The 13,706-nt window shown below is 44.8% G+C and overlaps 1 protein-coding gene across 2 annotated transcripts in view; it reads right to left on the bottom strand.

Moving 5' to 3' along the window:
- Ets1 (ETS proto-oncogene 1, transcription factor) overlaps nucleotides 1-8,649 on the bottom strand; it is a 60,078-nt gene extending 51,429 nt beyond the window's left edge. For both annotated transcript variants that reach the window (XM_041657343.1, XM_041657344.1), the window contains exon 1: nucleotides 8,239-8,649. In XM_041657343.1, coding sequence (XP_041513277.1) covers nucleotides 8,239-8,320 — 82 coding nt within the window. In that variant the 5' untranslated portion in view covers nucleotides 8,321-8,649. The remainder of the gene's footprint in view (nucleotides 1-8,238) is intronic.
- Between the last annotated feature and the right edge of the window lie 5,057 nt (nucleotides 8,650-13,706).

Raw genomic sequence — 13,706 nt, 5'->3', positions numbered from 1 at the left:
TGACTAATTAAGAAAGTGCAATTCAGAATAAATAAAACTGCTTTTCCCAAAATCACACAAACAAGTACACAGCATCCCTCCCGACTTTGTGACTTGTCTCTCTGTCTCGATCTCTCTGTCTCTGTGTCTGTGGTGTTGAGCCTACAAAGTAAGCTGTATATATCACACATGGTACTTAATTCCACTCTGCTGATAGGCCATGTTCTTCAATCATGCCCACTCTCCATTGAACTCTGAACATTAGTAGTACCTGGATGATGTAAGAAAACCTATGCACAAGTCATGACATTAACCAAAAACTTAGGCAAAAAAAAAAAAATAGCAAGAAAAATAAGGATCAGTATAAAATCAGTCACATGAAAAGTTTTCCACTGTGAGCTCTCTGTGATGAATTTTCAAAAATACACTTTAAATTAGACCATCATACGTTATTTTTTTTAATGTGAATGATGACAAGGAATTGCCTTAGGAAAATAAGAGTTTCACTCAACACACACACACACACACACACACACACACCCCATTAATTGAAGAACAGTTACAAGGCCTGGCCTATAGTGAGAGCTCCTAAAGCCTTAAAAAGAATTTCATCTATAAACACAAGTGCCTGACTAAGTTATTTTCCATTCTTACCTTCAAAATATGTACCTGATTGATTCTGCCATGTTCGTTGAGGTTTAACGCCTATTCTGATAAACTGATATAGAGGTTTTAGCAACTAACAGTATGAGTGGGAGGGAAAGTAATGCAAGAAAAAAAAAGTTCAGCCCTTTCAAAAGCCTACTCAGTAACCCTGCTCTGTCCTTGAAACTGCCATAGTTTTTTTAAGTGTTGAAATTTTTTTATTATTTTAAATGTTGTGCTTGTGAGGGAGTGTGCATGGGACCGCAGGTGTCCACTGGGTCCAAAGGTGTTGGGTCCCCTGGAGTTGGAGCTACAAACAGCTGTGAAATACAAGCCAGGGTTTCTGAATACCCAGAACTCAGATCCTCTGCAAAAGCAGTATGTTCTCTTAAGTAATGACCATCTCTCCAGCCCCACCCCCTTTTCTGAAGGGCAAAGGTCTTCATGAGATTCCCTGTGTCTCTCAGAATCAGGCATCTAACTTTTCTCTCTACGCTATGATCAATACTTTTTTCTCCAAATCATTCTTTCCTTCCAAACTTGCAATGTTATCATGCTTTTCTATATTAAAAATAATTCTTCCCTTGTTCCTGTGGCTCCTTCAAATGCCTCCAAGGGGCCCCTAATCTCCAGAAAACTGACCATGAACTACTGAAAGAATTCTAGCCAAGAACTATTGAAAAAGACACTCATCAGGCATAGAAAATACAAGGAGCCCTGGACGCAAGCACGTGAGAAAGATAACATCGGAATTGTCCTGACCAGCCACAGATGCATGTGTTTTACATGTTTGGAAATGGCATCACAAACAGCCAGAACAGGCCCAAAGACTGTTCACCACGCTACCTGAGACAAAAAGTTCTGGTCCAAGACAATGCTTAGTCCCGAAGAGGATGTTTTTAAAAGTCTATGAAATGCCACTTAAATTCCTTTTATTCTTTTATTAGTGCTTTTGTACTCTTCCTGCCCTCCTTCCTTCCTTCTCATTTTTTAGCCAAAAGGGATGTTGTAACTGAACTCACCGTTCCTCCCCTCCTGAACAGATGAGGGTTTGTATAATATTGTTTTGTTCTCATCCACTTGAAAGACAAAAAGAAAACCCACTTTGTTTTCTTTTCACCTCATTTTTATTTAACCTTAACATTATAAAAACTCATATTGGATAAACCTTACGACAAAACAAAGTTGTAATTATCTTCACTAATATACTGATATTTCCTGTCTCCCCAACTCAAAAGTTCATTTTTCTCACTCACACATTTGCTTGCCCCCCAGCCCCAATACACACACCCTTCCTGCAAAAAGTATACAGTTCCCCTGCGGAACTCTGAAAAACACACTTCGTGGCTCATCAGTTACCCATGGCTTCTTCAAGTTTCAAGCACTCAGTATAAACTAGTATGAGGTGGTGTCTCGGGGGCTAAGGAACCTTATGCTTTACATGGAAGATGAATTGAAATTATTGCTCTTCAGAGTCGAGGGAAAACATGAAACTCCGACTAGTCCAGCTTGCCTGTTTTGAATAGTGTAAACCTAAAAATGAGCAACTGACAGAGAATGTTCTAGAGAATAATCTGGACTAAATTTGGATGCCTAAGCTTGGAGACCGTCTTCTGATGGGAAGGTTCTACTTGACGTTTTATCGCTCTGTTGAGATTATTGCTAATACACATACCTTCCGAAGTGTCATTTGGGTGGTAAGATATATGATCATCCTATCTATACTGCTCCAGGATCTCAAATCCAGCTGCCTAAAGATCCTCAGAGCTAACAAGGTCTAATAACACTGTGAAGATCAATTTCTATCTCGCTGAAACAGAACAGAAAGCTCCAGAAAGAAGCAGTTGACGAGTATGTGAAGGAAAACAAAAAAACAAAACAAACAACCCACCCACTGCATTTTGGGTAGTGATAGGATTGAGCACAGCAGCGACAGCGGGGAAGAACCTGACATCAAGATTTCTAACTTGTACTGTAGTATGTTAACTTTATCACAGGCCTCTGCCTTGATATATACTATATACTATATACTACCACCCTATAACAGATCAATTCCTTCCAGCATAAGGATCACAGACTAGCCAGGTACAAGAAAAAAGGTAACTCAGACAGACATAGGCTTCAGATACGTATTCAAGTTAAAACAGCTTATTGGTGTAATTTGGGAAACATTAACTGAAGTTTTGTAAACAGGCATCCTCAAACCAACTAAAGAGAGAAGTAGTTAGAGATGATCATGAGTGAAAAGGACAGATTAGGGAACAGCTCTGACCTTTCTAATCCTGAATTAAGGACAGTGTAACAGCTATAAGCAGAAAAAAATCTAAAATTCTGCAGAGAGGAAAATGCTACTTGTGATTCCATCTGAGCAGAGAACGGAACAATGCATCATTATGGAACTAATAAATACAGCATGGATCTATCTATTCATAAACAAGTTCCTCTTTACGATGGCTGCATGGCTCAAGGATTCTAAGTATTTGAAGAAACACTCTCCATAAGGCAATGGTAAAGGAATCCCCACGGTGACCATGGATGGGGAACCGCAGTCTGTTTCTCAGTGAGCTGTGGTCTGATGGAACTACCCTACCTTCCCTATCGGCCCTCTGAACAGTATGCCCTGACACAGTAACTGGAGTCAAAAATAATAACTTTTAGGGGGAAAGGTAGCGGTTATCTGCTGTGTAGAGACCAAATGAAATGAACCCCAGCCTCCTTACAAAGCAGGAAATCGAACTTGAACTGCCTTCAGTTTGCCAGTCAGCATCTTTCGCCATTCAGACTTGAAACAATGGAGTTCACGGCAGCACCAGTGACAAGGGAGATAAAATGGGCTGAAGCTAGCGGGTCAGGGACTTGATGGTCCCATCAGAGACCAAGGCTGGAATGCCTGAAAGTCACTGAAACAGAATCTTGGTTCTGCTTCACCATCTGAGGTCAGAGTGACTGGAACTGTAAGCGTCTTCCAAAAGATACACATCTGGATGGCCATGCCTGGGGACACCCTTTCACCAAGCTGTCTACGGTACACAGGTGACAACTCAGTTCAGGGGAGTCTTTCAGAGATGGCAGGGAACCCCTATAGTCCCTGAGCCTCCAAAGCGTCAGCCAGCACTGCCTTCTTATCTAAAGTGGACTGTGGTTTAATTTCCAGAGTTGCTGAAAATAGCACAACACTTTTGCTTCAGGTACAAAATGCCTGCCACAATCTCACCGGTGTCTAAGTTTCTAAAGTGTGGCCTCAGAAAAGGTATGGATGTCTATGAATGTCACTTTCTCCATCTGAAAAAAATCATGGGATGAGTAACGTTTCCCCCGAGTTGAGGGTGATCAAGTGCTCCCGCGAGCAAGTGTGTCAGCGTGTGAACATACAAAGTGCACCCGATGCACATTTCAGGAGTTCCTACGACAGTTGGCTAACAAGAATCTACCATCAACATAAGCTCCGGGAATGCCATCAGAGCTAGCTTTCATTCCGTCTGTAATTACGCTGTAGCCACCATGCTCTGAAACAGGGAGATTCTTTCCTGGAAAATCCTGGCAGCCGCTAACCAGCTCTTGCTTTTGCAGAAACTGTGGTGGGGCCCAGAACAAGCTGGTTTGGGGAAGTTGACCACGGCTGCTTTGTCTCCTAGGAGAGAAGATATTCCTACAGGGTGGTCTGGCCTCTTTAAGAGGGAAGAAAAAAAAGTTACATGGACAAAGAAAAAAAAATACAGCAACACAAACCAACAAAAAAAAAATGCCAGGAATGCAAGCTCTGCCAACCAAGTAAATAAATAAAATGTGAGATATTTTATAATAACTGGACAAGACATATTTCTCAACCAAGCAAGATGGAAAAAAACTTTACATTTCCCCCAAAACTCTGCAAATGTCCCCATTGTCTTTGGACTTGGAAGAGTTCCTGCTCTGAGGTATCACTGACGGGCTCTATCACCCAGAGGAAGACACCAGCCTCTGGACCGTGCACAGCAGCAGTTGGGCCTCCCAGATGCTCTGCCTCGCCATACCTGCTGTCTATAGCTCAGAGCACAGCTGCTCAGGTGAGATGTCAGGCCAGGAAATCTTGTTCTCTACTCTACCTTCCTCCCCAACTGGTAGATTTGGGGCACATATATACAGCACCCTCCAGATTCCCTACCAAACTTGCCAAGGTCTTCTGAAAGCGCTACACTAGTCAACGTTTCTGTTGACTTGCTTTTTCATTAACTGCTCAACAGACTCCATGACCGGTCTGGCACTGAGTTAAGATTTTCCACATTTTCGGGTTTCATCTTCATCCAAGGATTAATACACTCATTTCACACATGCAGGAGCTGGAGCACAGGGAGATTAAGTAGTCTGCCCAAAGTCACACAGCTACTAACTGGGGATTCACACCCAGACAAGCTGGCTCCACAGTCCCTGTCTAAACCACTGGGCTATTTAGTCACTAACTGTGTGGTAAGAGGGATCTAGAACCACGGTGAGCAAGTGATCTAAAAGGCCCAGAACTCTCCCCTTTCTGGCTTCCAGTGACACAAAGACTGTCCCAAACTAAGAAGCACTTGCTTCTTCCTATCTCGAAGAACTGTAACAGTCCCCAGGGGATGGATATCCTCAAAGAGAGATGGAAGTAGGGGCTGAACCTTTTAAGTCTTAGAAATGGGCAAACAGCCAGGATGAAAACTGTTCCTCTATGGCCGCTGTCTTCTCCTCCCTATAAAGGTGGAGTGGAACAGGAGGGAGGGGAATAATGAAGCAGCATCTGCTCCCACACCCTGCTGTCATAGCCTCATCCACTGTTCAGGAAGGAACCAGGAACAAGTCAACACTACCTTTGGTTTAAACCTATATCAGGCCCGAGAGAAGTGTGCAATGAAATAGTATGCCCCGCTTTACACTTACAAGGGAAATCGAATGCCAGTGTTATTTTAAAGTATATATTAACTTGACATTTGATGCAGTCAAAAATCCTGTCAGACCTCAACATAAAGCCAAAGTGAATAAAAGTTCTCGGTAAAGTCCTAGCCACAGAGAGGCTGACAGGTATCCCAGTTCCTCTATCTCCAGTTTCAACCCTCAGACTGCCCACTGCATCTCTTTGAATCTAGGAATCTGCGAAGGGGAGGGGAAGGAAGTTCTGGTTTAATCTTCGAGGTAACATCACACCCCACACTTGTCTCCACACATAAGAAACTAAACAATATAACGGAAAAAAAAAAAACAATAATCACGAAGGTCACAGTCCTGGATGCAAAGCCATGCAACTTAGACACAGGTGGCCTATGAGTCTGCTGGACCAGGTAAAGCTGCACCTAATATCTTATCCTTCTACTCGTGAAAGCTGGCATTCCTGGCTGGGGTTTCTTCCATCTCTGCAACCCGAAAATTTAAGTCTCCATTGAAGTTTCTCTGTTGCACTTCCCAAAGAAAACCTGCAGTATTACTCAGTGTCTGTACGCTGACAAGTCAGAAATAGGGACTCATTTCTCTTCGGCCACTGGCTCTATGGAGAATGTTGCCTAAGTGGCTTAACTGTTCTGTGCCTCTACCTCCCCATCTGAGGGAAGGACGTAATATTTACATAAATGCAACTACAACCCAGAAAAAAATTATAATGATCAACAAATTATTGTTATTCATTTTCTCTAAGAAAGTACCAGAAAAAAAAAATCTCATCATAGTAAATAGCACAAGACTCCGGATTTCCTGGACCCAAAGGAAATTTTGTTGCTTTGTTGCATTGCATTGACATTCACTTTTAAAACCTGGTCGGTGGCTTGGAAGCTTTTTATTTTTAGTTTTAGTTTTATTTTTTGAAAATGGATTTTACTGTATGGCTCAAGTTGGTTTTAAATGCACCATGTAGTTCAGGTTCACTTCCAACTTGCATTCCTTGAACACTTTTTCTGATGAGAAAAAGCCAGTGTAAAGACACTGTGTATGACATTAGGCCTGCCCAGATCTATTTTACTGGTGGGACAGCTCAATAAAATTACTTGCCCCACAATTTATTTTTATCAATAACTGAAGTAATAGCATCAAATGCTTTAAAATCTCAAATATTTAATATTGAATTACCAAAAAAAAACATGCTTCAGCTGTTTGCTATGATCTGAAACACGTGCTGCAAGGGGCTCTCACTTGCGACAGGTATGTGAACTAACATAATATACGTGATGTTTCCCAGATGCCCAAATCTGTCTCTTCCCCATAAACACACACTGCACATATAAACAAGCCATCCTTAAGGAAAGGGCCTATTAGTTGAGTTTATATCTTCGCTGGGAACCATCCTTTCACTTCTGCTATATATGGTTTCAATCAATTGTAACACAGAGAACTTCTGGCTCCCTTGAACACTCAAAAACAACCTTGAGAGCATCGTTTCTACCTGTAGCTCTAAGTGCCTGAGAAGTCTCCACTGGCCCAGGAAAGGCCTCAGCACGGTTCTGACTGTCATCACACTGTGACAAGACACAAGCCCAGCTTTTATACAGAGTCAGCTCTGTGATGAATGTCAGGAGAGTCGGGAAAGGGGGGGACGAGGGATGGGACCCAAATGTCCTTATTAACATTTTGCAGCATGTCAGAATGTCAAAACCTCATTTTGGCTTGTTTGTTTGAAAGTTTAAAGAAAGGGTTAAAATACAGAGTTCACTCCTGCAGAGAAAAAGGTTAGGGAACAGCAACTAAACTTACTGATAATTGGACCCAATAGAGGTTTGCTTTGTGACAGCTGATTAGTTCCCAAAATGCATCCCCTTCTCCTTGTATCGTTCTATATCCTTTCACCTCCAAAGTTGCTCTTCTTTGAGGCCAGCTGCAGGCTCCCTATCCTAAGAGGAGGCACAACTCCCTATCAAACTGCGCTAGTTTCGGAGATCCTGAAGAGTTGACTCCATCTGTTGAGCACTAAAATTTCCTTCTAAGACAGAATTCAGTGTCTTTACTATCCCTCTCTTCTTTAAGTCCTTTAAGCCTTCTAAATGAAACCATGAACCAACGACACTAAGTCACATCTGGTGTTGGGATGCTTTCCTGCTTCTAGGACCTTTGGTACCAGACGACAAAACACGGCAGAGAAAGCCAGTAAAGTTAGTAACCTACATGAATCCCCAAATTAAACAGATTCATTTCATTTCTCCTCCCGGTACCTCCTCAACCTAGCAAAGAGGACCCTAAGGAACCTGTGACAGAGGCGCTCAGGACTCAAGAGTGCTGGAAATGTGCTTGAAGGCCAGGCAGTTCGCCAGACACCCTTTCAGCACTCCGCAGAGCCCTCCCATTAAGCTCCATTCTGGGGAGACACGGAGTTAGGGGGTGACCTGAGAGGCAGTGTCAGCCCCCCTAGCTAACGTGAAGGTTCTCGCTTATGTGTGAAAATTGAAACACCAGAATTAAGACGCTGGAAATTCTATAAGTTTCTTCCCATTAGTCACAAAAAAAAAAAGCAGCTGTGAAAATAAATACCGCCCCCCCCCCCAAAAAAAAAACAAGGGTCTCGGGCCACCAACAGTCAGTCGTCCTGGCCTCTGCATCCTTGGCTCCTGAGGGAGCGCAGCGCAACCCAGAGGAGAAGTGGAAGGGACCCAGAGCTGGGGTGGGGGCCTTGATGTCGCCACTCACCCGGGGAGGGGAAAAGCTCCAAATCCACTTTTTCTGTCTTGATGATGGTGAGAGTCGGCTTGAGATCGACGGCCGCCTTCATGGTGCCGGGAGTTGAGGGGGCCGGCGGGATGAGAGCAAGTTTGTTGTAAATGTTTTGCTTTTTAATGGGGATTTTGAACCCTGGGGGGAAGAGGACAGGGCGAAGCCGACTTTCTTCCCTAAAATCTCAAATTCCCGCTGACTGCCTGCCCTACGGGAAGGTGCACACCCAGCCCGTCAGCACGAAGTTGGCACTTGGCTGAGCAGAGAGCGCGCTCGGGTCCCAGCCTCGCCCGCGCCTCGCTCGCCCGCGCCTCACTCGCCCGCCCGCCCGCTCGCTCGCTCCTCCGTCCCCGGCGCTCGCTCTGCTGGCCAGTGCTGGCGCTGTGCAGCTCGCCTCCGCTTTAGGGCGTTCCTCCTGGAGCCCAGGCCCAGGGTCCCGTGTCTGCCCTGCCCACTCCGCGGGGCGGCGGGGGCGGGGCCTAGCTCCCGCAGCCAATTACCGCCGGCCTCCCAAAAGCGAAAGGAAGGGCGGGCGCGCCGGACCCGGACCCCGCAACGCTGCGCAGCCCCGGCTACTCGGGTCGCTGGACAAGGGCCTCGGGCCACTTCTGGTGAGAAAGGCGAGCGCGGGTAGCTGGCGTGCAGGGGCTGCTGCCACGGTCTCGGGAAAGTCCGTCTGATTCTGCACGCATTCTTGAGGGCTTGGTCACCGCTGCGGCCCGCTCCGGTAGCAGCATAGTTTTCCAAGTGCGTGTACATCATTCATTCACAAAGCTTGACACACAGGACGTGAGGCTTGCTTGGGTACGCACCGAGGGGCGCGTGCGGGGGATTCCACACCGGGTGTTCTGGGAGGCCTCCAGCCGAGACATGACTCAGAATCCCACCCTTGGGATGGTTAAGTGACAAGGGTAGCCAGCATCGGTGAACGGAAAACCTTAACCAGCTTCCCTAGCTCAGAACCAAGTCAATCGGAGACCCCCAGAACTCAAGCCCCAAAGCTCCTGGATTAAACGGGGAGTCCAGAACCCATAACTAGTTCTTCCGCTCTATTAGAAAAAAGTTCCAATATCCTTTTCTACATCACCACATCCACCAGCACTCTGGTGTGAATCTGTGGGGCTAGCCCAGAGAATCACGGTGCACGTCGTTGTCATATTTGGGAATTCCCGAGGCTCCAGATAAAAAGGCGAGCCAGGATAATCCATAGGTTACATACATACATCAACAAATTACCCAGGACATGGTAGCGCATGTGTAGCTGGAGCAAGGCACTGACATCTACCTTTGATTAAAAGACAGCATAAATCTTCCTGAGCAGCCTCAGGGAAGGCTATTCTTGGTACTGTTTCCTGATTTCTAAGCATGTGATGAACTAACTCCCACTCCATGTCTGCAACTGTTAACTTCTGCTCTAGGAAATTCCATCACACCTGCTAACTTTCATCTAGGCATGTTGGGGGGGGGGGGCTTTTTGTTGTTGTTGTTGTTTGTTTTACCCCCTTTGGGCTTTAGCAGTGTACAGGATTCCCAAAGCAAATCAGGTTGAAGAAACAGTAATAGAGTGTCAGTCTTTGGGTCCTGGTCCAACCTCCGGGCTCCACCCTTCTTTGGTCACCAGAGAAAAATATGTGTATGTGATAATCCTCTTTTTTTTTTTTAAAGAACAAAGACTGTTTGCAGTCCAGCTGTGTTTCTGCAAGGTATGAGAAAACAATGCTGGCCTCCAGATGACAAGAACAGACACTTTGGATCCTGGGAAAAGCTTAGGGAACCAGCTGATGAATGGATTGTACATCCACATGCCAAACAAGCAGCAAGGGACAGAATCTTGAGCTGGTCCTGAGTTACTATGACATCTGGAGAACTGAACAAGTGAACAGATTCTTAGGGGAATTTCATTTTGTTGTTTGGTCTTAGGAAAATGCTGGAGAGTTCTACTCTATTTGCAAAAGCAGCTTGCTCAGAATCACTCCTTTTCTCTCCCTCCCATGGGTCACACCTCTCTTCCTCTACTAAACTAGTGTCTAGTTACACCACTGCTTACATGCTTGCATGTGAGACACTTAAGCCACCAACAAGATAGCGCTGTAGACATTTTCTGCCCTGGCAACAGGGAGGGAATGTATTCCTTGTAAACCTTGCACAGTGCCCGTCTATTTGTAGATCTTCCTGTTCCCCTCCCTGTCCCAAAGTGCAGGAGCTCAAATGTGCTAATGTCCAGACCAGAAAGTAGGTTGGGATGATACTGATGGCAAATGTTCCCAACGTCACTAGTCCTGTGAAGAGCCCAGGATCTGGCTGAAACGCCCTGTAGGATGAAAAGCACTGAGAGAGAACCAGTTAAGACAGTTTTACATGTTTGGGACATTAATAATCCAAGGACAGTAGCTCACTTAATTAATGTTTGACAAATGGAATTGGTATTCTCTTTATAACACAAGTAGATTTTTCCCCCAAACTACATTTTACATACATCATATATCTTCTTTATACCTGAGCACACTGTTTCAAGACTGATGGTTTTTAAAGCACCTGGCAGGGACAGGGTGGGGGGAAAGAATGGGGGGGGGGGGGGTAAGTAATATCTCTTTTGAGTTTGCTTCCTACTGGGGAGAGAACTGATTTGTATCTTTAAAAACCCTCAGAGTCTAGCAAATTACATCTGACCAAAGGTTGGGACTCTGGAGAATAGGGATATTGAGTCCAAAAAGGCATGAATGGTATCCAGACAGGAGTCACCTTTATACAGGGATGTCCTCACCACAAGGAGCATCGAGCAAAAAATAATCTCCCTTCATTCTTCCCTCAATCCTGCCTCAGACTCAGTAAGTATATAAAAATGCATTTAATTTCAAAGACTTCTGGAAGCTCCTGCCTTCCTCTGCAGAAGTGTGCTAGAATTCTCTGCCTTCTGAACCTTTAAAAATAGGCCTCTCTGAAGGGAGCACAAAAACATTCGACCACTAACAACTGATCCCAAGCGAGTTCATGACTCACAGAGGCTGACTTACTGGTAGAAATGTAAGGTGTTTTTTTTTTTTTTTTTAAACAAGCTCTCAAGATCTCAGTTAGCAACCTGTCTAAGCTGCACTTGTGGTCTCCTTTCAGGCTGAGAAAAGCCAACAGGCCCTGTCATACCCCGAAAAACACGTCAGAAACTTAACTCTCTACCAAGCGGTTTCTTTTTGGTGCAAAGTATGGGGGGGGGGGTGGAGTAAAGAAAAAAACTGCCCCAGGCTTCAATATCTACCATTTAAGCAGCAATAAAATGGAAAGTTGGAGATAAGCAGGAAATTAAAATAACTATCAATTAAAGTGTAATCCCAAAAGGCCTCAGGGTCAGTTTAGGAACTAAGCCAGGGACTCAGAAGGTGGTGTGGCTGAGAGCAGGCTGGCTCTGTGACCTCACCAAGGCCACTTAACCTTTCTGGTGTCACAACCTCGTCTCTGCTTCAGGGAATAAAACCACCCCTGGATCTTTCTAGCATGGAATACACTCATTAGCTATTGTTCGAGTAATACAATAAACAATGGACCATATGAGAGCCGCAGTTGTTTGGCAGAAAGGGAGGAGGGTGGGGAGGACTGAAGGCCCATTCCGCCCAGAAAACTCTGTAATAAACAGAGATACTGAGCAGCAAGGGTTCAGAAGTGAGATTCAGATTTTTAACTTAACCAACTTGCTCTTACTAAGTTACTAAGGTAAACCACTTAGTCCTGAAACTCACTCAGGCTCCCATGTTTGAAGCGGGGAAAATAATAGCACCCACCTTTCAAGATTATCTCTTTGCTTTAAATAATACCATATGTGCACAAAACTTCAGCAGAATGTCTAAAGTAGGAAAGTGTTCAATTAACTTCAGACCCCGAGTTAGGGAGACTAGCAGTTTAAATCTGTCTCCCTGGACAACTCTGTGGAGTGGAGTAGAACCTCAGTTAACTGAGAGCTCAGATAACTATCATGACGAATTTTAAAATCCAGTCCCCTTCCATGATCCTTGAACAGGGAACTACCTGGCCTTGCTTGAGACTTTCCAGCACTGACTGAGGAAGAAAAAAACATGAATTTGTATTTGTTCTAAAAGTGAGGCGGAAAGGTACTATTCTAGATCATACTGGAGGCAAAACCTTGCCCTTTCTCACCACATGGTGAGAGATGGAAGCCTGTTAGTGACATCCAAGTACAGCCCTCCTAGCCAGTGGAGGATATAAATGAGCTTACTCTTGTCAAACAAAAGCCCAACCCTATGTGCGTCTGAACAGGTAGGTGACCAAGCACTGTTCCCAGAAATCCAGCAGGAATCTGTGCTGTTTTCGGCAAGTACATTGCAGACTAAGCACCCTCGTTCCCTGTGGGAGATAGCTTGGCATGGGCTAGGAGGAGAAAGGGGGTCTGGCTTGGCTCTATTGCTGTCTGCAGTCTCTTAGGCTATAATTATGAGCCATTCAACTGCATCTGCAGCCCCAACAATGTGGGATGGATTGGCCTAATCCACAGACCAAGCGACATTTTAAATCCATCAGTTTAGACATCACGTATTCTTCTCAGAGCAAATCAGACTTGGCACAGACAGCAAAAGGAGAGGCACTGCCAATCAAAACTGCAGAGCTTGGGGGCCTTCTTCACACCCAGGGTCAGTGTGCTTCTCCTTAATCTCACTGAATGTCTTTCTCAGGATCGCTGCTGCTTTCCAAGCCAGGAGAATGTAGAATGTGACTGCCCTATGAGCCTACGGGGATCTTATAATTTGGATCCCAATTTAAGTTGTTCTAAATTAGATTAGTGAGGAGATGGGGGATGAGGGCATTGGCATAGATGGCAAGAGAACTGGGTTCTCGAATAACATCACAGAAGCCCCTAGCAACAGGCTTTTACCCCATGGCAACAAGATTATATCCTACCCCAAGAGTTTCAGGTGGTTTTGTCCTAGCAGAAGGTTACAACCTTCCCCTGATCTTGCCCGGTTTTTCTTTTAGATTATAAAGACAGTGCCAAACTTCAAGACGGGTTTTTCTGTATGCATGGCTTGAACTTTACATTCAAATAATTTCACTGTGAAATCTTTTCCCTTCCCTTAACTCACTTTCATTTTTAAATTCAAAGTCAGTCCACCCAAAAGACTTTACATGTACCACTCTGGAGACGAAGGAGCAGAGATGAAGTGATGGATTCATTTATCCATTCTGCATTTGGAGTTGAGAGTCAAACAAAGGAGACTAGGAGAAAACAGCCCTGCCAGGGGAGACTGTAAAGGAATAGAAGGGGGCTCCTCTGGAAACAACAGAGGGCATGATAGAAGTCAAAAGCACAGTGGCTGTCTGTCCTTGAGTCTCCAAGAATCTACAATGAAATTAGGACCTGATAATGAACCCAGGACTTTCACGAAGCCACCTTCACCATCTCACATGACCAACAGCCATGAAACTGGGAGAGGGAGCTC

The sequence above is a fragment of the Microtus oregoni genome, unplaced genomic scaffold, assembly GCF_018167655.1.
Source record: "Microtus oregoni isolate MIOR12 unplaced genomic scaffold, Mior012 000008F_ref0000371, whole genome shotgun sequence".
NCBI lineage: Eukaryota > Metazoa > Chordata > Mammalia > Rodentia > Cricetidae > Microtus > Microtus oregoni.
The sequence above is the reverse complement of the archived record's forward strand: the minus strand, read 5'-3'. Positions and strand labels throughout refer to the sequence as shown.